The sequence below is a fragment of the Canis lupus genome, chromosome 19, assembly GCF_048164855.1.
Source record: "Canis lupus baileyi chromosome 19, mCanLup2.hap1, whole genome shotgun sequence".
In the NCBI taxonomy this organism is placed as follows: Eukaryota; Metazoa; Chordata; class Mammalia; order Carnivora; family Canidae; genus Canis; species Canis lupus.
In genome coordinates this window covers 39,365,760-39,388,186 of record NC_132856.1, presented here as the reverse complement: position 1 = coordinate 39,388,186, position 22,427 = coordinate 39,365,760, and the positions used below count along the sequence as shown (strand labels likewise).

Sequence of the window (22,427 nt, the reverse complement as noted above, 5' to 3'; positions counted from 1 at the left end):
ACAGTGGCGGTCCCCAGGGGCGGGGGAGGGGCGGCGCTCCGGAGACAGCAAGAGCCTGCGGGGTCTAATTGCATCACTTTATTTCACCGACCTCCACTCTCCGCTCTCCGTTTCCCCAGCCCCCAAACCTCAGAGCAGGAAACAAGCTTGGCTGAGCAGATCCAGGCCTAATAACCCAGGGAGCACCCGGAAAGAGGGGGAAAAGCAAGGAGATCAGAGGTTCCAAGGGATGGCCCTCACCTTCTGGGAGACAATTCTAGTCTGGGGCCAGCTGCAACCTGTGAATGGAGTTTAGGGCTGGCTCCCATAGGGTCCCCACCTTCCTGGACGGTAGGGTTCTGCATGGTTGGGAGGGTGCATGTGCCCATGCAAATGAACCACAAGAATGCATGTGTGTGAGTGCACGCACTGCAAACCTGCTGGTGACTGTGCATGTCTGTCAAGTTGCCTGTCCGTAGGTGGTTGCTCCCAAGTGAAGGGTCATATTTGGGAACATGGATGGCTCTAAATGCATAAGCATGGATGTGGGCATGGAAGTATCTGTGGTCTAAGAGGCAAGAGTAGGAGATGTGAATGCCCTGTAGGGCAACGGAAGGAAGAGGTTAGAGGCAGGATGGGGAGGCTGCACAGGGCAGAGGAAGGGGTGTGAGTGAACAGGAAAGCCTATAGGAGAAGTCCATCTAACAGATTACCCTCCACCAGATTACGTCTCTTGATTCCTGAGGTTTTTCCTCTTGATTTCACCTCCTTAGTCTGTCACTGCAAGAGAAAGAGGAAAAGGCAGACCCTAGAGACAAGAATCCAGATAGACAGAGACACACCTGTTGTGTGTATATGATGAATAGGAACCCATGGAGGAGGGAGGCAACAGAGAGAGTCCAAGGCAGGCCAGCAGCCACCCCCCACAGCGCGACAGCAGGGCTGGGTCTCATGCTAGCCCCTGCAGGAAATCCAGCAGCCCCGTGTGCCACTCCTCAGGTTTGTCAAGGTAACAGGGGTGCCCTGCCCCCTCCATGACCAACACCCGGTGGTTGGGCAGCTGCTTCAGGTGTTCAAAGCTGGTCAGACCCATGGGGTCTTGGTCTCCATATACTATAAGAGTTGAGGTCTAGAGAAAGGAAAGGGAAACAGTAAGCAGGGATCGGCCACACCAGCCCAGCCTCCTAGAGGTCAGCTGTAGGCCCACCACCACTTCAGTCTCTTCCTGGGGTCACCCCAAATGAGAGGGAGAGACAAGCTGGTCCAGTGGGGAGTAGGAGAGGCCCCAGCTCCTGGGGGACAGAGGCATGAATTTTTGCTGCCCCAGTACACAGTTTAGCACAGGCCAAGGCACAGTAATCTGCTAAATAAAGATAAAGGGCAGAGTTTGGTAGTTTAGCTCCCCCCAGAAGCTACACCTTGGTTACCCTGCCCCAAGTGACAAGAGGCCCCCCGGATGGACCCTTTCTTGCTCGTGGTAGGGGCATCTCAGCCTCCCACACAGGGATACCTTCACACTGGCATAATCCGCAGCATTGATTTTGTCAGTGCAGATGGGGGCCACTGGCACATAGCCCCGGAGCTGGGAGCCAGGGGCCGTGAGGAAGGGCAGGGAGTACATGCCACTCAACGATGGGCTGATCACAACTGGAGAGCCCAGGTCCAGGGCATCCACCACAGCTGCCAGGAAGCTGCTGGGGACCAATTCCCCGATAGGGGCAGGGGCCACTGCTTCCTTGGAGCGCCCCAGACCTGCAGGGATTCAGGTGTGAGAAAGATAAGGGCATTGAGTAGGAAAATGGAAGAGACAGTCCCTTCCTTCAGGAAACCCTCCTAAGTCAATCTCTCTGTGCCAGGTTCCTGCAGCACACAGTGTGCCCAAGTTTATTGCTACGGCAGCCTAGATCTGTCATATCTGTGGCAAGCACGAGGCATTTCCCTTGTCTATGCCCATCTCTCCCAGCAGTAGAGTGTCCTGGAAAGGATCAGGCTCTGAAGTCCAACACAGCTGGGGCCAGGTTTCAGTTTTCCACCCAACTGTCTATGTGACCTTAGGAAAGTCTCCTCACCCCTAAATGTGTCAGGAGACTCAGTCTCACTCCTTAGGGCTTCCAACAGAGCCTATACTTATGGCTCTGTCAAAAGATTTTAATTCCAATTGGCTGAGTACTGATTATTAGGTGTTGGGTATTGGTCACATATTCACGTAATCTCAGTCCATTCTCACTAGAGCCACCCATCCAAAATCTGTATCTCCCATTACAGATGAGGAAACAGGCTCAGAGACCCTGAGACACTGCCCTGGGCAACCTGGTTAGAAGCAGCTGGAGAGTGTCCAGACCACATCCCAATGGAGACCAGAGAAAACTGGAAGGCCCTGGCTGGCTAAGTACACTGCACCCTGTCAAGCTCAGGGCCTAGCCTGGCTAGGTCCTTCCAGTGTCCTGGTGCACAGTTTCCCCAGTGAGGCCCCCACAACCCCGGTCCAGAAACCTGCCCCGGAAGTACCTGGCAGGTCAATGGCCACAGCCCGGTAGCCAGCCTGAGCCAGCTTGTGCAGCGTGCCCAGTTTCTGCCAGGTCTCGGAGGAGAAGCGGATGCCATGCAACAGCAGAACTGAGAAGCTGGCAGCCTGCCCGCCGCCTGGGCGACCCTCTCGGAAGAAGAGGCTCTGGCCCTGTACCTGGATGGTGCCCTCCTGCTGCTCCACACCCGCCATCCCTGCCGCTGTCCTGGTGAAGCACCTGTGGTTCAAGGCCAGACTGATGAGGAGCCACAGAACACCCTGCTCATGGAGCAAAGAGAGCAACAGAAGGGGCAGGGGTCCCTATGGGAGCAGCAAGGAGGCCTACAGGGGGCTACCAGAACTCTCCACATGCTGTGGGGTGGGGAAGACAGGGGTGTTATTTATGCCTCTGCCAGTCAACTGTGTGGCATTGAGCTTCAGTTTCCTCTTCTGGAATAAGGGGCAATAAAGCCTACCTCAAGAATTAAAGAGTTGGAAAAAAAAAAAAAAAAGAATTGATAAATGAGGGTGCCTACCCTTGGAACTCAATACCAAGAGCTCCCCTTACGATTATTGTCCTCATTGTTATTATCCTTTTCTACAAATGGGGATAATACAATAGCACTCAGCTTAGAGGCGGTCGGTGAGATTAAATTAAACGAGCTCAAGCCCGGAAAACGCTGGACGCCGCTCCTAGCGCACAGTGAGCATAGTAAGTGCTCAATCAACAGCAAGTAGATGTTTTGCTTCCACCTCTTCCTCTCCCAGGCACTGTTCACAGTTTGTAGGTTGGCACCACAGGCCGGAGCCGGTCGCGGTTGGAGTTAAAAACCCATTTTCCGGAGGCGGAAGCCGGAACGCAGAGCTGGGGAAGTCTTTGGAGTTCCGGCCCGCGAGGAATGCGGGGAGTCCGGCGCGCCGCCCGCCGGGCCCAGCGCTCTGACGCCGAGGTCAGGAGCTCGGCCACCGGCCATCCGCGCCGCGGCGGCTCGCTCGGTGCGCTCCGCGGACTTCGGTCCTGGCTCGCTGGGCCCGGTAAGGCGCACGCGGAAACGGTGGGGCAGGCCCGAGAGGGGACCCGGGAGCCGAGATCGGAACGGGAAGAACTGGGGGCAGATGGGGGTGGGCTCTCACTGGACAGGAGAAGAGGGGGTCGGGGCGCAGGGCTGGTACCTGGGGAGCTGCGTAGGCTCGCGCGGATTAGAGGCAGGCGAGTTCTGGCGGCGACTGGGGCCCGGGGCAGGGAGCGGGGCAGCGGCCCGGCGGAGGGCGGGGACCGGGCCGTGCCGCGCGGCGCCCTCTTGCGGCCACAAGCCGTGGCAGGGCCGGTCGGTGCCGCTAGATCTTTCTCGTCCCAGCGGCCTCGTTGTCCCCGAGCCCTTGGGCGCCAGGTGCTCCAAGCACCCGCCTTGCGTTTGGCCGCCAGCAGCGTGCCCCGGAGGCACATGAGGCGGCTGGAGGAGAAGGGTTCTTGGGGTCTCATCCCTGCTGCTCCGTCCTCGTCCTCCCCACCCTGCTCATCCCTGGCCTTGACTGCCCAGGCCCTGAGCCGTGCGCTGGCAGCAGGAAGCCCGACAGCTTTGAGTGCACTCAAGGTCCAGCCAGGTGGCCTCGATCGTTTTCACGGCGTCTCCGAGCCTATTTCCCGGCCTGTAGGACGGGTGTGATGTTGCCTCTTTGGCACGGGGTCCATAACGCAGTCCTATGTGCCCCGCGCTGCCTCCCGGTACCCGCCCTGGCCGCCACCAGGATAGGTGCCATAAAGAGCAGTGAAGGAGGCGCAGGCCACCCTAGCCTGTGACACTACGAGCGCCTGTGTATTTGTCGGGGTTGGGCTGAGACCTGGAGCTGCCAAGTAACAATGACATCTGACATTAAACAGCGAGGCCTCCTCTCCAGACACAGTGCTAAGGCTTGACCGAGGGTCCTTATCCATAACTCCGCTGTATAGACGAGGGACTGACCCACGGTAGTGATGGTCTGCTGGGAAGAAGCCGGTGGCTCTCCCCTGGCCCTGGGGCTGAGAACAATCCGGGAAGTCTGGACAGTGGGCCTGGCCTACTTGCTTTCGGGCGCCGCCTGGAGTCCCCCCTCGGTGGGGTTAGGAGGCGCGGGGCCTGCGACTGCGCACTGCGCAAGCGCGCCTCTCTGGCCGCGCTCTCCACCGCCTGGTCCGCACAGCAGCCTGCAGAGCCGAGGAGGCGGCGCAATGGTCGCGGCGTTGTTTGGCTGCTGGTTCCGCGTGGGCGGGGCCCGCCCTGGGGTGTCCGGCCCGGTCATCCCGGTCGGCCCGGTGAGTGTCCCCGGGGAGTGAAGACAGCGGGGTGCCCGGGAGCGGACCATCCTGGCTCCGCCCCCTGCCCCCGGGAGCCCTGGGGCAGAGTCCTGCGGGAGTGGCAGGCGCTGGGGCAGGGAGTGTGCCTGTGTCCGTGTGTCGTGTGTGAGCGCTGGCGTTTGTCTGAGTGCGTTCTCGGGGGTCTGAATGTGCGTGTGTGTCCATGTGGTGTCTGTTTCTACGTGCCAACCTTTGGGGGGGGGGTGTCGGTCTGTCTGTATGCTTGCGTCTGTGTATGTCTGCTGTGTGCATTTCTGTGTACATGTGATTTTGAGGGTGTGTATCTACCTGTGTATTTCTGAGGCTATGAGCGTCTGTTTGCTTGCACATGTGTGTTTCTTGTATGCATGTGTAGTTTTAGGATGGTGTATATGACTATGATGAATTTGAGGGTGTGCATGATTTTGAAAGCATGTGTGTCTGTCTGTCCATCTGCCTTCCCAATGGCTGACCATGTGCCTGATTTTGAGGGTATGTATTTCAAGGGATCGATTGCTCATGGGCCAAGCAGGGCTGCCTGTATGTGCCATGCCAGGAATAGCTTGTGCAAAAGAAAAGCATTGTGGGAGCAAGACTGGATGTTTGTGTGCATGTGTGTACACCTGTGTGTCATTGTATACATGTATGCTAAGGACCTAAGTTGGGTACAGCTTATACCACATCTGGTATCTGAAGCCATCCATATCTGTAGCATATGCTGGGTTGCCGGCTAGCTGCCCACTACCATGATCTGCCTAGGTTGCTAAGGCAACAGTCAAGGTCCCGCCTCTCCCTTACAGCAGGCTTCCCACAAGAAGAGGTCTGCTCCAATTCTCCCACTAGTGGGAACCTAGGCTCAAGTGGAGTGGGAGTTTGCTGTTCCTGGTCAAAAGGAAGAAAAGAGTGGCCTGTTCCTCCCCTCAGCTCCTGGCTCTCCATCAGCACCAGAGGGGCTGCCACTGCCCCCTCCCCCACGGGACTGGGAGCCTAGGGGTGAGGGCTTGAGAAACATCCCCAAAGCTCCCAGGAAAGGAGGGTGGCACCATATTGGTTTCTAGCTGGGCCAGCACCCATTTGGCACTCAATAAAGATGTGTTTACTGGAAACTGGGAATAAGGCAGGTGTACTCATCCTAGGCCCAAGAAATGATGACAGGACAGCCCTGGGTCAAGTCCACTATATTACTGAAATATGGGAAACTGGAGAGGGCTGATGCAGGATTATTCTTCCTCTCATTTTACTGACAAACTAAAGACACACAGCCAGGAAGTGGCAAAGCAGAGCCTCAAAGCCAGGGCTAGCCGTTCTGTCTGGGTCCTGGGTCCTGATGTCTGTCCTCTGGATAGTCAAAGGACCCAGACTGCAGGAGTCTGTGAAGCAGGTCATGAAACTGGGGTAGGGTTGGGAGGGAGCATTCATCTCTCTAACCTCCATTTCTAGGTGTACCATGCTCCTCCCTGGCTGTAGTCCCCTTATGCCTCAGCATTTCTCCATCCCAGGTATTCTCCATGAGCCCTCCTCCCACTTAATATCAGCTGAAGTAGAGCATTAAATATTTTCATCAGTGGGATGGGGCTTGCTGTCAGTGGGATGGGGCCTTATACGTAGCCTTTCACTTGTGATGACTCTCAGTACTCTATCCTCACCAGCAAGGCTCCAGTTCATCCCTCACCTTTCGGCCCTGTGATCTCTTCCTTGGCAAACTGAGTGTAGCCTGGTCGTTAGCAGCCCAGCCCTGGGTTTGGATCCCAGTTCTGCCACTTGCTACTCTGCATTTTGAGCAAGAGAATTTACATCTCTGAGCCTTTGTTTCCTCATTTGCAAGAGAACTCTAATTATATCTGCTCCCCGGTGTTCTTGCCTGGATTCGTGAGCCCTGGTATGTGAAGGGCCAAGCACAGAATCTGGCTGTCATAAGCACTTGATGAACGGAAGTGGTTTTAGCTGGCACAATGAGGATGGTGGTCATGGAGCATGCTGTGTATCCAGGGACATCTCAGATGCTCCTTCTCAGGCTGTAGGGTATCGGAGCCCTTGCCCCAGCATGTGGAGAAGTTGGATATGAACCTTCAGACCCCTGCCCAGAGCAGGATGAAAGGGCAAGGGCTAAGCTCTTCCTCTGCTGGGGGCTTCTGGGTGGGATTTGGGGATGGGGTCCAGGGGACCTGATGGGGCCACAGCCCCAGCATCTTCTTCCTCTCCTCTCCTCCAGACTGTGGTACAGACCTCCATGAGCCGGTTCCAGGTAGCCCTGCTGGGCCTGGGCCTGCTGCTCATGCTGCTCCTGTATGTGGGGCTGCCAGGCCCCCCTGAGCAGACCTCCTGGCTCTGGGGAGGCCCCAATGTCACAATCCTGGCTGGTCTCACCCCTGGCAACTCCCCCATCTTTTACCGCGAGGTGCTCCCGCTCCACCGGGCACGCAGGTGGGTGCTGATCCCAGGGTGTAAAGGACAAACTAGGTCCACAGGGAAGTCCCTGCATGGGACCCCAGCTCAATTCAGGGCTCTCAGGGCCTGGGGTGGTGGTGGGACAAGCCTAGAAAGAACGAATGGTGGGCCACTCTGAGACCCTCAGGACACACACTCCCCTGTGTGCCCACAGGGTGGAAGTGGTGCTCCTCCATGGAAAGGCCTTTAACTCCCACACATGGGAGCAGCTGGGCACACTGCAGCTGCTGGCGCAGAGGGGCTACCGGGCCGTGGCCCTTGACCTCCCAGGTGAGAGCCCCCACTCCGGGGTTTAGGGAGGCAATATCTAGCAGGTACAAGGGACAGTTTCCCAGAGGGAGGAATTGGAGGGGTAGAAAAGCCTTAAGGTATGGTGGGGTGGGTGCATTTGGACCCCAATGTCTGGGGCAGGTCACAACACAAGATGGTTATACTAAAAGGTCTGTGTCTTTATTTTCTACCTTGAAAACTAGAATGTGGAGTGTTGCATGCCACAGAGCTAGTAGAAACATGATTCACTTCACAAGTGCTTGCATGGAGAGATCTCCGTGTACTTATTATGACAAACTAAGTAGCTTTTTGGTCTTTTAGCCATGCAATTGATTTATGTTATCATTCTTGTCTTTAAAAATCGAACAAAAGTGAGGCCCTTGGAGGCCCATGCCACATTTCTCTCCTAAGTGTTGCCCAACCCCCTTCAGGCATTTCCATATGTAGAAAGACAATACCCAAGATTGTGTGGTGAGGTTAGAAACATGACTAGTGTCCTGTCTGCTTAGCAAATCTATCTGCAGCTTGGTTTTCTCCCCTTAAATTACATCTCATAGAGCAGGCCAGTCACTATGAACCTCCGTGTCTGTACTGGGTGCCATTGGAAGGATGGACAGGTTTTATCTGCCATTTCTCTATAGGTAGATATATAGGCTGATTTAGAGTTTTCAGCATCAGTGGAAATGCTTGAAACTGAAGCAACTTTGGACATGTTTCTTTGAGCATGTAGGCAATAATTTCTGTAGGGTAGCTACCAAGGATAATTGATGGGTCAAATGACACACATTTAAAAATTTTTGACAAATATTACCTTACCCTCCAAAACTGCTATATGGATTTGTGCCTCCCATCAGTCATGTACGAAAGTGCCCATTTCCCCACATCTTTCCCAGCACTGCACATTGTCAATCTTCTTAGTTTTGCCAATATAATGGATGAAAGATGCTTTTCTAGCAGACCTATCACATTACAAAAAATGGCTTCTGGGAAGTTGGGAGTAGCACTGCCGTGTGCCTCTGCTTTTCCCCCATTGCGGTGGGCAGGAAGTCCTAGTTCCTTTCCAACCTCCCTCAGCTACTGCCTCCTGCTGTTCCCAGGTTTTGGGAACTCTGCACCTTCCAAGGAGGCAAACACAGAGGCAGGGCGAGCAGAGCTGCTGGAGCGGGTGCTGCGAGACCTGGAGGTGCACAATGCCGTTCTGGTGAGCCCCTCTCTGAGTGGCCGTTACGCCCTGCCCTTCTTGATCCAAGGCCACCACCAGCTGCGTGGATTTGTGCCCATCGCACCCGCCTCCACCCAGAACTACACCCAGGAACAATTCTGGGCTGTGAAGGTACTGGAAGGAGGGTTTCCAAAGGTCCAGCTTCCTATTCCTGTCTCAAGTCACGGGGCGGGAAAGGACTCATGTCTCACTTGGAGGAGGCATGGCCTCATATGGATAGAAAGAGATGGGGTGTTTGGGAAAGATTTCCTAAGGAGGTGGCTAGAGGGTCAGTCCCCATCAAGCTCCCCAGATCACAGCCCCTTACCTTGCCCTGCAGACCCCAACTCTCATCTTGTATGGGGAGCTGGACCGTATCCTGGCTCGGGAGTCACTGCGGCAGCTCCGGCACCTGCCCAACCACTCTGTGGTGAAGCTTCGTGATGCAGGCCATGCCTGCTACCTCCACAAGCCTCAAGACTTCCACCTTGTCCTTCTTGCCTTCCTTGACCACCTGCCTTGAGTTCACCCACTGACTAGGCCCCAGACCTGGCCTGAGCTTGGAGAATCTGGACCAGTGCTCCACCAGGGAGGCAGCCCCTGGGATTGGAGAGTAGAAGCCAGGGGGCAATGGCCAGCCAGGACCTCTCATTTCATCTCACAGACACAATAAAAAAACACATTTTTGTCATGCTTGGTGAGTGACAGGTCCTATTTCCTGGCATTACAGCAGGTAGGGTGGGAGTGAGAGGCAAGCCTGGGGCTGCTTTGGGGCTGGGAGCTGGAAGGAGGCTTCTGCAGCCTGGGAAGGCTAAGAACATGGGCTACTTCCTAGCTGGCTGCCCTCACCACTCTTGACTTCATTTCCTCACCTGTAAAATGAGCATGATGGTAATACCTGGCTCAAAATTTGGTTTTAGGTTTGACTCAGTCTGCTTAAATGGAGCATTTGGCCACACAGGGCTGGAGGGGGTCAGGGCAAGCAAGTGTTACTACTGCTGTGTGACCACTGGGATTGGTGGGAAATTCATGGTCTGGCAATTGAGCGAGTGAATCAGGAACGCAGGACCTATGGCCAAAGGGAGCAGGATGTGCAGGGATGGAAGTGAGGAATGTGGTTTAACAGTGAACATAGCATTGCTGGTGAATTACCAAGCCTGATTGCCCCCTAGGTATGTGTGGGTCAGCAAGCAGATTAGACTTAAACACCAGGAGGGTTGGGATGGATCCCCCACCCTGCCCTCCCAGCCTGCCTCCTCTGGGTACAGAGGTTGAAGTTTTCAACTCTGTCATCCATAAGCAGACTTAGTCCCTGTAGCAGGGGGCAGAACTGGCCCAGAATACAAAGGGCAACCAGGCACACAAGTGGGCAGCTACAACTGTGAGCAGCCTGTGGGTGGCCAGTGCGACACCTGTGCCTCTTTATCCTTCCTGTCCGGTGGCTGTAGTAGAGCCAGGGAGCCTGGCACAGGGTCAGCCAAGAATATGCCACATGTATGCTTTTGTGCTGTTTCTCCACCTCTCACACAATCATACAGCCTCACGGTTACATCCTGTCACCATGACATTCTCTGTCACACCCAACCAGCATCTCACACTCGTATTGTCACACTCACAGTCATGCACATTGTTGAATTAGCTCACACAGAGGCACATTCGCGCCATCTCACATGCAGTCACACATGTGCCCCTCTGTCCATTTATCCTTCACTAGTGGCACATTGTCCAGCGTCTGCTCTGTGCCCTGCTAGTGACAGATTCCTGCGGGTACATGGACCAGCCTCCTGGAACTTACAGTCTGAGGGGACAGATATTGACCAATAACCTCTCCAGCCAGGGGGTGAGGCAGTTAGGGAGGATCTCCCTGAGATGCTGAGACAAGGAAAGGGGAAAAGTCAGAGACTAGAGGGAGGGGCTGGGGTTGCAGGGAGGGGCCAGCTCTGGCAGGACTTTGTAGCGCTGTACCCCAGGGGGGAGGGGCGCCTGCGGGGGCACAGGTCTGCCCTGTGTCTAGGTCTGCCCTCCTCCCTTCCTGCTCAGTCTGGAGGCTGCAGAGATAGAGCCCTCCGGGGGCGGGACCACCCGGAGCTCGCGGCCTAGGCCGGCGGGGCGGGGCGGGCGGGGCGGGGCGGGGCCCGCGGGGCGGAGCAGGTGGCGGCGGCGGCGGCGGCTGTCCCCGAGAGGGATCGCGTAATCCGAGACGAGGCTGGAGCCAGGGGCGGGCTGAGACGCGGTCGCCGACTCTGCCACAGAGACTTGGGCGGCCCTTACGCTCAGTCTTCGGCCCCGCCCCGCGATCCGGTGCAGCCACGTGGTGGGCGGACCGGGGCGATTCTGAGCCCTCGACCTCGCAGGACCCTGAGCCCTGGCCACAGTCCGGGGCAGGCGCTGAGAGGCGAGCGCGGGCCAGAGACCAGCGAAGAGCGAGGTGGGACCCCAGAGAAGGGCAGGGGGGTCAGGGGTTACGTGGCATAAGATCTGGGCCATTGGGAGAAGTGTTTTGAGGAGGGCAGGGAAAGTCCACGTCTGGATTCAGACCTGGCCTCGGCTACTCTGTGGCCGTCTCTGAACCTCTCAGCCTCAGCTTTCCACCCTGTAAAGTGGGCATTCAGAGGCACGAACTTCCTGGAGCTCTTTGGTGCATTCAATACGGGAATGTGTTGAAAGCGACCGGCACAGCTCCTGAAACAGAAGGGGGGCTCTCACGTGCGGGGAACCGCCCCGGGGAAGGGCTGGGTGCAGATCTAGGGGTCCCCTGGGCCCCAGCGGCTGGGAGGGGTAGGTAGCCACTCGACTTGCCCCTAGCTCACCAAGCGCGGCGCCATGGCCAGCGAGGGTCTCGAGGGCGAGCACCCGTCCGTGACGCTCTTCCGCCGGTACCTGCGGATCCGCACCGTCCAGCCGGAGCCCGACTACGGTGAGAACGCGGTGGTTTCGGGGCCTGCGGTGGGATCCGGGGCGGGGCCTGCTCTACACCGACGCCCACCACTTGTCACCCCGCTGAGCCCCACTCTGCTGCCCCAAGTGGCGTCTCCACGCCTCTAGCGGGTCCCCAGGTCTGCAGACTGCTCAGCAGCCCCTCCGGGCTGTTGTACCAAAAGTTACTCCTGGCGCTAGGGAAGAAACAACTTCACCTCACTGCCGGGGTCTGAGGTGGGGGAGGGAGATGGGACAGCCACAAGGGAAGAGGCTCCAGAAGCAACGGTGGCAGGACAGAGACCACAGCCCTCGGGGAATCAAGCTTGGTGGCTGGGAATTATGGACATGGGTCCAGACCCTCGCCCTGTACTTACCAGCTGGGAGACACTGGCGGAAGGTCATGCCTCTGCCCATCCCTGAGGAAGAGAGCAATTTCTAACTCTGGACTTCCCACCTGACCTTCCACAAAGGGTCACTGACTGGCCAAAGATAATCTTCGCTGGAGACAGAAATGCGGGTGTCCCCAAGGGATGTGGAATTGCACTGAGGAGGCAGTGGCCTGTGTAAGGGTCGGCTCCTCTCTCTGGATGTGCCCCCCAGCTCTCCCTGGGCTGGTGGGAGGTGTGGGTAGAGGCAGAAGTAGGCCCAAGACTCTATGTGTCCCCAGGGGCTGCTGTGGCCTTCCTTGAGGAGAGAGCCCATCAGCTGGGCCTGGGCTGTCAGAAAGTAGAGGTGAGCCTGGGGCCCTGCATGGGGTTGGGAGGTGCCCCTGGGGCACCTCCTTACCTTCTGGTCCTCTCCAGGTGGCACCTGGCTATGTGGTGACCATTCTGACGTGGCCAGGCACCAACCCCAGACTCTCCTCCCTCATACTAAACTCTCACACGGATGTGGTGCCTGTCTTCAAGGTGTGTGGGGGCGCGGGGAGCGGTGCAGGCCTTGGGGTACACAAAGATGATGCAGACCCCCCACTGGTCCCCAGGGAGCCTAAGGAGCTGGTCCCAAAACTGACTCCCAACCTCATAGGACATCATTTTGTCCAGTGGGCCATTCTGTGCCCAGGGTAGGGGAGGAGGTGGGAGTAGAGATGAAGAATGGCAATCAACTGCCCTCTGCAGCCCTCTTCTGTCCCTTTCACCAATCCCACTCGTCACCTCAGCCGTAGGGTTGGCTTCTAGGGCAGGACCACAGTTGAACAGAGTAGATTAATGACTAAATGTGGGACTCGGGTCCCTCCTCTCATCTCTGCCCCAGGAACACTGGAGCCATGACCCCTTTGAGGCCTTCAAGGATGCTGAAGGCTACATCTATGCCAGGGGTGCCCAGGACATGAAGTGTGTCAGCATCCAGTGAGTGTCCTCCCATTTCCTGTCCCCCACAGTGTCCCTACTGGCCTATCAAAATGACCCGGGGCCTAGGGTGTGATTGAGAACCTTGAGGCCGAGGAATTTACCCCTTCTCTTGGACAGGAATTGTCACCCTTACATGGATAGGGAGACTGAAGGACAGGGCCTTCCCATGGTCCCCTGCCAACTGCAGGCTCCAGCCTACCTGCAGGCATCCGGGGGCTCCCCCGGCGCCTGGCTTAAACCCTGGCATTGCCCCTCAGGTACCTGGAGGCTGTGAGGAGGCTGAAGGCTGAGGGTCGCCATTTCCCCAGAACCATCCATATGACCTTTGTGCCAGGTAGGAGTGGCTTGGGGAGGGACGCTTTTAGGGAACAGGAGGATGTGTTGGCAGAGGCAGCTCCTTCATCCCAGGTCCCTGCTGCTTTCGCAGATGAGGAGGTTGGGGGTCACAAAGGCATGGAGCTGTTCGTGCAGCGACCTGAGTTCCGGGCCCTGAAGGCCGGCTTCGCCCTGGATGAAGGTGAGCAGGGTGGCAGGCCCCTGAGCAGCCGGTAGGGGGGATGTGGAGGCTGCCGGTGGCTGGACCAGTCCACCCCCTGAATCCCCTTTCCCTCCCCAGGCCTGGCCAACCCCACCGACGCCTTCACTGTCTTTTACAGTGAGCGAAGCCCCTGGTGTGAGTATGGGCTTGGAAGGAGGGCATCTCTGTGAGGTGGGGCACTAGGCCAGAAGGGGCAGGGGCCTGCCTAGAGTCCTGCAGCAAGTTGGAGCCTGAGGAGGCCTGGAACCCAGAGTCTCTCCCTCCCAGCCCCTTCCTACTTGGGCTTCCTCCTGAGTTTCTGAGGGTAGCCCCCAGGGTGGTGGCGGGGGGTGTGGGCGGCAGGGGAGTCAGCTCTACACTGTTCTGAAGCGAACAGTCCTGCCAGAGGAGCTTGGAATGAGGGGAAGACCCGGGCCCACTCCAAGGCTGATCACTTCTCCAGCCTCTCCCTTGCTGAAGACACCCTCTTCTCCCTCATCTCCCAGGGGTGCGGATCACGAGCACAGGGAACCCAGGCCACGGCTCACGCTTCATCGAGGACACGGCGGCAGAGAAGCTGGTGCGTGGCACACAGGGAGGGAGTTTGGGAATTCCCAAGGCTCTGTCCTGGGGCCACTCTCACATCTGACCTCACACTCTCCTAGCACAAGGTTGTGAGCTCAATCCTGACTTTCCGGGAGAAGGAGAGGCAGAGGTGAGGCAGCCTGGGGAAGAGGCTGGGGGTCTGGGCGGCTGTGCCAGAGAGAAGGGGGGCTCTCTATCGTTGTTTTCCTGCCCCCCACTGCAGGCTGCAGTCAAACCCCCACCTGAAGGCAGGGGCTGTGACCTCGGTGAATCTGACCAAGCTAGAGGGTGGCGTGGCCTATAATGTGGTACCTGCTACTATGAGCGCCAGCTTCGACTTCCGTGTGGCACCAGATGTGGAGCTGAAGGTGCCAACTCTACCTGGGTTTGGAGGAGGGAGCCGGGTCCTCAATCCTCTGCTGGAGGCTCAGGGAGAGCCTGAGAGGTCAGCTTATCTCCCTTCTCATAGGCTTTCGAGGAGCAGCTGCAGGGCTGGTGCCAGGCAGCTGGTGATGGGGTCACCTTCGACTTTGCTCAGGTATCAGCTGGGACTCTGGGTCAAGAGCTCTGGAGGCAGGGGAAACGGGGCTTGTTGAGTGGGTGTCACAGTGGGGATGCAGGCCTGGTGTGCCTGCATACGTCTGGGCATTTCTTTAGGCAGGAGAGACATTTTATTCACCAACAAGCCTTAGTTGTAGAGGCCACTGTTGAGTGCTAGGGATACCGTAGGAGTGAAAGTAGACCCAGTTCATGGTCTCATAGTCTTTATAGCATGAAGAGAGGCATGGACCTGAATTAAACATTTATATAATACTACTTTTATTTATTTTTTTAAAGATTATTTATTTATTTATTCATGGGAGACACAAAGAGAGAGAGAGAGGCAGAGAGAGAAGCAGTGAAGAATAGGGCAAGATGTCCGGGCCCTGTCTTGATCCTGCAATCCTTCTCCTTCCAGAAGTGGACAGAGTCCCGAGTGACATCTACTGATGACTCAGACCCCTGGTGGGCAGCATTTAGCGGGGCCTGCAAGGACATGTGAGCACACTGGCCAGCCTTTCTCTTCCCCTTTCCTCTCTCCTCCTACCTCCCTTCCACCTGCCTCTGCCCCTCCAGTCCTTCCCTTGCTCTCTCCCGTCAGCCTCCTCATTCACCAGGCTCTTCCCTCTGTAGGAACCTCACCCTGGAGCCAGAGATTTTCCCTGCTGCCACCGATAGCCGCTATCTCCGTGCGGTGAGCCACTTGCAGTGGGTGGGGAGTGGGGTGGTTCTGGATGCTGGCCTTCCTCCTAATGGCTTCTCCTTGCCCCCTGCAGGTAGGGGTCCCAGCTCTGGGCTTCTCGCCCATGAACCTCACACCTGTGCTGCTGCACGACCACGATGAGCGGTTGCATGAGGCCGTGTTCCTCCGTGGGGTTGATATATACACACGGCTGCTGCCCGCTCTGGCTAGTGTGCCTGCCCTGCCCAGTGATGGCTGAGTGCCGGGCTTCCCAACTTCTAGACTGGGATCATCCTCCTGATCAGGGTCAAGGACCCTTCCCTCCCCCCACCCCAACAATAAAGTCTGTGTGGACAGGGGCCAATTCCGAAGTGCAAGGACGTTCATGGAGCAGGGATTCTCGTTTCTCTGGGGACATGCTATTACCATCCCCATTTCACAGATGAGAAAACTGAGCCTGGCTCTAGATACCTCCCTACCACCCCCATGCTTCTCTGTGCCCCTTGACACAGCACACTCGTCCAGTACTACCCAGCCATGTCTGTGTCTAGCATCAAGGGGCCATATTTCCTGTCCAGTGGTCACTACACCTCTATCTGACTTATAAGCTCGAGGACACCATTCTCACTGAGGAGGAAACCAAGGCAAAGATCTCAGGGAAACACTTCTGGCTTTCTGGGAACACACTCAGGATCCTGAGACAGGACTAGAGCTGGAAGCCAGCTGGGCCCTGCCAGATGTGGGGCAGGTGGTGAGATAGCTGGCAAGCCATGACTGCTAGCATTTGTCAGATCCTCAGGATGACAGGAAGGGGGTGCAGCCCCTGCTCTGGTGTTGGGAGCAGGAGTCACAGAGGGGCAGGAGCTTTGGTAGACCACATCAGTTCATCATAGAACTCCTGCATTCCGGGCAGGGGAACCCATGTGCTGAGTGGCCCGTGAGTGAGGCTTCGGTCTGTCAGCACAGCTAGGTGGGGGTCCAGGCAGTAGTACCTGGAATCACTGTGGCCCTGATGGCTGAACCTGCTCCTCTAGCTCGTCTGATCTAGTCCTGTAGGTCTCCCTGCTCGTCTCCCTGCCCTGACCTCCATGAGCATGGGGAGAGGTGGGGAGGGCTGGCTTTTGAAGTTCTAGTTGTGGCCAGAGGGAGGTCCACAGCCTGGTTCCATGGCCTACAGGCTTAGTCCCGATAGTAATAACCCCTGCTCATGCAGTTCTGACGGGGAGCCAGGACTTTGGCCAGCTTCATCTGCTTTGAACCCTCCCAGCAGCCCCTGGATGCAGGGTCGCTGGGCCCCTTCAGAAGCTCTGCTAGAAGAGCTTGCCCGAGACTACATAGCGAGTAGGTAATGGGAGTTAATATCTGAAACTCCAGAACTAGGGATTCCTTTTCTACACAAGGGAGGCTCCATGTGGAAACTGGCAGCTGATAGCAAGCTGGCTGTGACCATAAGTAAGCCTAGTTGAAGCCCCCAATGTGGGGCTTGGCCTCCACCTTGACTACAGCAGGTTGACAGGGGAAAGGAGTCTTCATGCCTTCCTGAGGACTAGAGCACAGGCCTTACTGGAAGCCCCCCTGACCTGGTAACCTCAGGCTGAGCTAAGTTACCTTTGAGACATAAAACTTGCTCCTGGTCCCTTTTGAGACCCCCACCTACCTGACACCCCCTGGCGATGGGCAGTTGGCCACCCAGAGCATGCCAGGACGCCAGTCCTGAGCTAGCAGCACAGCCCTGGTTGGGTAAACTTTCTGGGGTCCCACATGGGCTGCCTGGGTCCAATCCCAGAGCTCCTGATTTCAAACAAGTTTACAAAGAGAATAACTACTTCAAAGAAAGGACCATGTATCATGGGTTATATATGTTGTCTCCATATAAGGAAATCCAACTTTTTCTTTTTTAAGATTTTGAGTGTGTGAGCAAGGGATGGGGAGGGGCAGAGGAAGAGGGAGAAGCAGAAGGACAGCTCAGGGCTTGATCCCATGACTGAGATCATGACCAGAGCCTGAAATCCAGTCTGATGCCTAACCAACTGAGTGAGCTGCCTAGTGCCCCAGAAATGCAACCCTTTTGGAGCCTCCCAAGTGCCCAGGGTTGGTCCACAAGACCACCATACTCAAAGACTAGTCTTGAGGACTGCATGACCAGGAAGTGATACACTTGGTACCTTCTATAGGAAGCCTCCACAAATACCCAGGACCACTTATACCACTTGCTTCACTGGCTGCTCTAAGGACTAAGACTTTGCAGATGAAGCAGCTGATCCCAGGGGCACAGCAGGGTCAAGTCCAGTAGTGCTAGTAAGGCAGTGCCAGCACTGCCCAGCATCATGCACACTGCCCCCACAATCCAGAGTAGTGGAAGCTGGCTATGTACACTAGCAACAGCCTAAGTCTGGACCCCAATAGGCCAAACTGAAAAATTCAGCAGGGTCCTTCTCTTTATCCCAAGAGATAAAGATAAGAGGTAAACTCCAGGGATCCCTGGGTGGCGCAGCGGTTTGGCGCCTGCCTTTGGCCCAGGGCGCGATCCTGGAGACCCGGGATCGAATCCCACGTCGGGCTCCCGGTGCATGGAGCCTGCTTCTCCCTCTGCCTGTGTCTCTGCCTCTCTCTCTCTCTATGTGCCTATCATTAAAAAAAAAAAAAAAAAAAAAAAAAAAGAGGAGGTAAACTCCAAGACGTTATCAGGATACTTGGGATTTCCCTTTCCTCACCAGACTGCCTATTCCAGCAGGCTATGTGCCCCAGCCTCCTAAGGCCCTCCACCATGATTTTTACCAGGTCCCCTTGTTGCTCCAAGGCTCCATTTCCCAACTCCCACCCACACCCCAGTCCCTGGATCATAGACACAGGCCAACTGACAGATCCTGCCGCAGGTTTATTTGTACAAATAGCACAGGAGGACACCGGGCCCATGCAGACAGAAGCCCAGGGGTCATACCAGTCCTTCCGTCCTCACACTGGCAGGCAGAAGCCTCTACACTGGGGCCTTTGTGGGGGCCTGGGCACCTTTGGGAGCCTGCGCTGCAGGAGTAGAAGCAGGAGCAGGAGCCGGAGCCGGAGCCGGAGCCGGAGCCGGAGCTGGAGCCGGAGCCGGGGTCGCAGCTGCAGCCTGGGCCTTGGTTTGAGCCTTGGCCTTGGCCTTTGGCCGGCAGAGCCTGAGACCTTTGGCAATGCGGGCACGAGCACGTTTCCCGAGCTTGGGGTGAGCGATGTAGGCAAGTCGATTGAGCTTGCGGCTGCCGCCCTTTGGGATCTTGGGCTTAACCTCCTTGGGCTTGACAAGAGCCTTGATAGCCTCAGCACGCGCAGCCATGGCCTTGGCATTGTTGGCCTGCATCTTCTTCAGGCCCTTCTTGTTGTGCTTCTTGGCAAAGCGCATGTTCCTCAGGAACTTGGGGTCTACCTGGAAGGCAAGGAAAGGTACAGGCTCTAAGTGCAGCATGTGGGGCCCCAAATCACCGCTGGTGACCCTCGCCACAGCTGTGCCCAGGAGACTCCTGGGCTCCACCCAAGGCCTCCTGGGGGCATGGACAGCATTGAGTCAAACTTAAAACGCTGAAATACACACCCCTTACAAACTACCTGCAGAGAAACATGTACCACAACCCCAAAGCCAACACTCCACCCTGCTAATGCAACATACACAGACTGTATCTTCAGGGCTACATGCCCAGAGCCCAACAGCGCTCAAATGCAAGAAGGAAAAGAACAAATGAAAGTTGCCCCCTCTGCCAGGCTTGCAGGATTGTCTTTTCTCAACCCCTCCCAAGGCTATCCCCACCTCTTTAAAGGATGAAGTCGGTTAAGCACCATGCCCGGTACAATAGACACACAGCAGATGAGGCTGAAGAAGACACCAGGATGGGGAAACTGAGGTTCAGAGATAGAATGGTTCATGCCACAGACCAAAAGACCAAGGCCACAGGAGAGGGACAGGACCCCATCCTCTTGCTCAGACCCTCCAGCCTCAAGCCTTCTCAGCCAATCCTTAGAACTCCTTGGCACAGCAAGGACAGCTGCCCCCCAAGCCCAGCACGGGGTCAGATCGAGGTCACCAGCTGATAGAATGGAAGGCTCTCACAAGTTACCGAGGACACAAAGATAAGGTCCTTTCTTCCCTTGAAGTGCTCTGGATAAGCAACAGGGACCGTCAAGCCACCCTGAGGAGGCAGGTTACACCTGACGACGGAGTTACAACTCAGGCTGGGCAAAGCCAAGTAAAGGTTTAGTGTTAAGGCTCTGGCAGTCCAGGTACCAGGAGGGACAGTCATTAACGGCTGCTGCTCAGGCAAGATGCTGCAACCGGGAAAAGATACGAGCGAGGCCCTGGCTGCGCCACCGGACCCGCTTTCTCAACTCACCCCCTTAAGAGATTCATATCTTTGTGACCGGGGTTTCTTGATGCCGTTTCTGTGCCATTTTCGTGCTGTGGGGAAGCAGAGGAATTAGACCAACAGAGATGTGCTCTGCTAGGACCACACAACATCACAGCTGGCCAGCCCCCTGGGGAAAACCATTCCTTCTCAGAGCAGGTCTTCTCGAGATCCAGAATGGCCCTCATGACGGAATGCAAAGCACTGTGGGTACCTCAGGAAGACCCCCTGGCTTCTTAAACTGTAACCCAAAGTTAAGAGTGGCGGAAAACAAAACCAGCCCCAGGCCCAGTGTCCCCTTGCCCTGCCCCAGTATCCCTAATCCTTGCCAGGGTCTGAAGTGAGAGGGAGGTGGGGCGGGGGGACTTACACTGGTTGTGCGTGGTGTGGTTCTTGGACTTGGCCATGTCTGCACCTGGGGGAACAGACAGTGGACGTCAGGCCAGACGCCAGAATGCAGCTGCATCACGGGCGCCTCGCATCTGCGGCCTCCAGCGGCCTCCACACAGCACCACCCGACGCCGGGCCCCGCTTCCGGGACTCGGGTAACTGCGCGCTGAAACCAACCCTCCCTCACGAGCCTGCGCTCTACCCCAAGTCCGAGCGCTCCCTCTCCCATCCACTCCCCGAGAGAACCCACAAGCACTCCCCGCGCCCTCAGCCCCACAGCCACGCAGCCGGTCTCCCCGTCCCCCCCGACTTTGCGTCTAGCCGCCCGTGGGGAGCCGCGGATGGCTCCGGATACCGCGCGGCCGAGCCTCACCAAAGCCCGCGGCTCCCCGAGCGCCTCGGACCGGAAGAGAAAAAGAGAGAGGAAGGCCGCCGTGCAGCACGGGAAATAGGGTCGTCGAGGCCGGAAGGTACTTCTGGAAAAGCTTCCCCCAGCGCCGGGAAGAAAGGTTCCCAAGTCGGACGGGTACAACGCAGACGCGAAGGCGGTGCTATGAGCCCGGCCCGGCTTTCTTCCGGTTTTACCCTCGTTTGTTCCGACTGGCCCAGGTTCTTGGGACCCGGTTCTCATGAAAGGTCCCGAAGGCGGAGGGAGCCCTTGAGGCATGCGTGCTAGGCAGGGAGTGGCAGACTGCTGTTCTTTAAAAAAATACCTGGCGGGCCCCCGGGAGGGTCAGCCGTTGAGCATCTGCCTTTGGCGCAGGTCGTGATCCCGGGGTTCTGGGATCGAGTCCCTCATCGGGCGCCCCGCAGGGATCCCGCTTCTCCCCCTGCCCGTGTCTCTGCCTGTGTCTCTGTGTCTCTCATGAATTCATCAGTATAATCTTTTAAAAATAAAAACAAATAAAGGTACCAGTGGGCAGAGAATGGACTGTAGGGGGCAGCGGTGAGGCGGGGACGCTGTGAGCGTCCTGGGAGAGTGGGGGCACCTGGCGACGAACCCGGGTAGCGGGCACGGAGAAGAGCGGATAAATACACGCACTTGGGATGCAGAAGATGAGGGAGAGGAAGGAGGCCAGGGTGGCTCCCAGGTTTTTGGCTTGAACGTCTGGGTGAATGCTGGTTCTGCTCACAGAAATGGGGACAACCGTTGGGAGGAACCCGGCTTTCATTGCTTTGTTTGGAGGAGGTCAATGATCCAGATGTCTCCGTTTAGATGCAGCAAATGTGAGACGCCTATTGGGCTTCTAAAATGAGTTAGGCATTGCCTCCCGAGGACTCCCCCCCCCCCCCCCCAGTTCAGTCTCCCTCCACACAGCGGTGGGGGCTGAGGGCGTTGTTAGACACAAAGCAGATCTTGTCATTGAAAGTCTTCAAAGGCCTCACCTCGCATTTGAAATAAACTCTTTACCTCCCTACCCCTGACCTGTGGGCTTTTTTCTTTCCTGTGAAGCCTGAATGCTTGTTCTGACTTCAGGGCTTTGCACTTGCTCTCCCCCCTGCCTGGACGACCTTCTCCTTGCTCTTTGGGTGGCGTGCTTTCTTGGAGAGCCCTTCCTAGAATTTCCTGTCTGAAAACACTCCACTCTATCTCCCCAGTTACTTGGTGTCCTCTCGTTCTCTTTGCTTTCTTCATAGAACTTTCCAGGCTCTAGTTATGTTCTTTATTTACTTGTGTATGTATCCATTGGCACAAGCACCTTGAGTTCAGGACTCGTTTGGTCACCTTTACTTTTCCATTGCTTGACATAGAACCTGCTGTAGAACAGAAACTTAGTAAACACCTGCTAAGTGGACATTCTTTGGCAAAGTGGATTCATGAAATGACAGGAGTATATTGCAGGTAATAGGGGAGCAAAGGGGGGAAAAGAGGATATGGAGGCAGGACATGTCAGTGACTCCGTACCAAAGCATTCCTGAGAAGGGAGAGAGAAATCTGGCAGGTGTGAGTCAGGAGAATGAAGAGCAGGCTCAGTCGCTGACAGAGTGAACTAATGCCAACAAGCGGTTGAGGCCAGAGGGAAGGTGTCTGGAGGAGCAGTCCCGAGGGCTGCTGAGAACAGGTGAGGGGGGAGCTGGTGGGCAGAAGTGGGGACTATGGGAAGTAGGGGTCAGTCAGAGAGTCAAGGGCTGAGCCCAGGGAGTAGGAGAGCTGAGCCCAGAGGATGGGACAGAGAGAAGGTTGCACCCTTAAGAAAGAGGAGCAGGCATGGTAGGGGCCAGCAGAGGGGGCTGGAAAGACTTTAGAGGAACCAGGCTGCCCCACCGCGTGGCCTTCCAGCCGAGCGGCATCTCCCACAGTGAGCTCCTCAAAAGTGAGCAGTGACACCTGCTCGAACTCAGCTTTG

General features: G+C 56.6%; 4 protein-coding genes across 8 annotated transcripts; 2 read left to right on the top strand and 2 right to left on the bottom strand.

Annotated features, from left to right (window-relative positions):
• Nucleotides 1-63: 63 nt before the first annotated feature.
• On the bottom strand, nt 64-3,813 carry ABHD14B (abhydrolase domain containing 14B). Its single transcript, XM_072786018.1, has 4 exons — nt 3,659-3,813; nt 2,488-2,723; nt 1,490-1,731; nt 64-1,108 (listed from the first exon to the last, which is right to left on the bottom strand). Exons 2-4 carry the CDS (start codon nt 2,696-2,698, stop codon nt 929-931), a joined length of 633 nt encoding a protein of 210 aa, XP_072642119.1. The 5' UTR covers nt 2,699-2,723; nt 3,659-3,813; the 3' UTR covers nt 64-928.
• ACY1 (aminoacylase 1) lies at nt 3,345-15,684 on the top strand. 3 transcript variants are annotated; one of them, XM_072786013.1, is made up of 15 exons: nt 3,388-3,520; nt 11,524-11,635; nt 12,305-12,369; nt 12,441-12,545; nt 12,892-12,986; nt 13,247-13,323; nt 13,417-13,506; nt 13,606-13,662; nt 14,013-14,086; nt 14,172-14,221; nt 14,315-14,459; nt 14,561-14,629; nt 15,050-15,129; nt 15,265-15,325; nt 15,408-15,684. In XM_072786013.1, exons 2-15 carry the CDS (start codon nt 11,542-11,544, stop codon nt 15,570-15,572), a joined length of 1,227 nt encoding a protein of 408 aa, XP_072642114.1. In that variant the 5' UTR covers nt 3,388-3,520; nt 11,524-11,541; the 3' UTR covers nt 15,573-15,684. The 3 variants fall into 3 exon arrangements, with proteins under 3 accessions (XP_072642112.1, XP_072642114.1, XP_072642113.1); XM_072786012.1 differs by lacking the exon at nt 3,388-3,520 and adding an exon at nt 11,006-11,146; XM_072786011.1 differs by lacking the exon at nt 11,524-11,635 and having other exon boundaries at nt 3,345-3,520.
• On the top strand, nt 3,837-9,411 carry ABHD14A (abhydrolase domain containing 14A). Of its 2 annotated transcripts, XM_072786015.1 has the most exons (6): nt 4,648-4,778; nt 6,240-6,298; nt 7,012-7,223; nt 7,402-7,517; nt 8,615-8,850; nt 9,059-9,411. In XM_072786015.1, the coding sequence occupies exons 3-6, from the start codon at nt 7,030-7,032 to the stop codon at nt 9,239-9,241; spliced, it is 729 nt and encodes a 242-aa protein (XP_072642116.1). In that variant the 5' UTR covers nt 4,648-4,778; nt 6,240-6,298; nt 7,012-7,029; the 3' UTR covers nt 9,242-9,411. The 2 variants fall into 2 exon arrangements, with proteins under 2 accessions (XP_072642115.1, XP_072642116.1); XM_072786014.1 differs by lacking the exon at nt 6,240-6,298 and having other exon boundaries at nt 3,837-4,778.
• Nucleotides 15,685-18,171: 2,487 nt separating the features above from the next.
• Nucleotides 18,172-20,708, bottom strand: RPL29 (ribosomal protein L29). Of its 2 annotated transcripts, none has more exons than XM_072786016.1 (4): nt 20,453-20,708; nt 20,060-20,104; nt 19,678-19,742; nt 18,172-18,719 (listed from the first exon to the last, which is right to left on the bottom strand). In XM_072786016.1, the coding sequence occupies exons 2-4, from the start codon at nt 20,094-20,096 to the stop codon at nt 18,291-18,293; spliced, it is 531 nt and encodes a 176-aa protein (XP_072642117.1). In that variant the 5' UTR covers nt 20,097-20,104; nt 20,453-20,708; the 3' UTR covers nt 18,172-18,290. The 2 variants fall into 2 exon arrangements, with proteins under 2 accessions (XP_072642117.1, XP_072642118.1); XM_072786017.1 differs by having other exon boundaries at nt 20,330-20,470.
• Nucleotides 20,709-22,427: the final 1,719 nt, after the last annotated feature.

Excerpts from the sequence above, each read along its gene's own strand:
- ABHD14B (XM_072786018.1), bottom strand. The coding sequence starts at position 2,698 with ATGGCGGGTGTGGAGCAGCAGGAGGGCACCATCCAGGTACAGGGCCAG. Across the intron at positions 1,732-2,487 it reads TGTGGCCATTGACCTGCCAG|GTCTGGGGCGCTCCAAGGAA; the intron begins GTACTTCCGGGG and ends GAATCCCTGCAG. Across the intron at positions 1,109-1,489 it reads CGGATTATGCCAGTGTGAAG|ACCTCAACTCTTATAGTATA; the intron begins GTATCCCTGTGT and ends TCCTTTCTCTAG.
- ACY1 (XM_072786011.1), top strand. The coding sequence starts at position 3,385 with ATGCGGGGAGTCCGGCGCGCCGCCCGCCGGGCCCAGCGCTCTGACGCC. Across the intron at positions 3,521-12,304 it reads GTCCTGGCTCGCTGGGCCCG|GGGCTGCTGTGGCCTTCCTT; the intron begins GTAAGGCGCACG and ends ATGTGTCCCCAG. Across the intron at positions 13,324-13,416 it reads CCATATGACCTTTGTGCCAG|ATGAGGAGGTTGGGGGTCAC; the intron begins GTAGGAGTGGCT and ends CTGCTTTCGCAG.
- ABHD14A (XM_072786014.1), top strand. The coding sequence starts at position 4,461 with ATGGTCTGCTGGGAAGAAGCCGGTGGCTCTCCCCTGGCCCTGGGGCTG. Across the intron at positions 4,779-7,011 it reads CGGTCATCCCGGTCGGCCCG|ACTGTGGTACAGACCTCCAT; the intron begins GTGAGTGTCCCC and ends CCTCTCCTCCAG. Across the intron at positions 7,224-7,401 it reads CCGCTCCACCGGGCACGCAG|GGTGGAAGTGGTGCTCCTCC; the intron begins GTGGGTGCTGAT and ends GTGTGCCCACAG.
- RPL29 (XM_072786016.1), bottom strand. The coding sequence starts at position 20,096 with ATGGCCAAGTCCAAGAACCACACCACGCACAACCAGT. Across the intron at positions 19,743-20,059 it reads CCACACCACGCACAACCAGT|CACGAAAATGGCACAGAAAC; the intron begins GTAAGTCCCCCC and ends GCTTCCCCACAG. Across the intron at positions 18,720-19,677 it reads GATATGAATCTCTTAAGGGG|GTAGACCCCAAGTTCCTGAG; the intron begins GTGAGTTGAGAA and ends CTTGCCTTCCAG.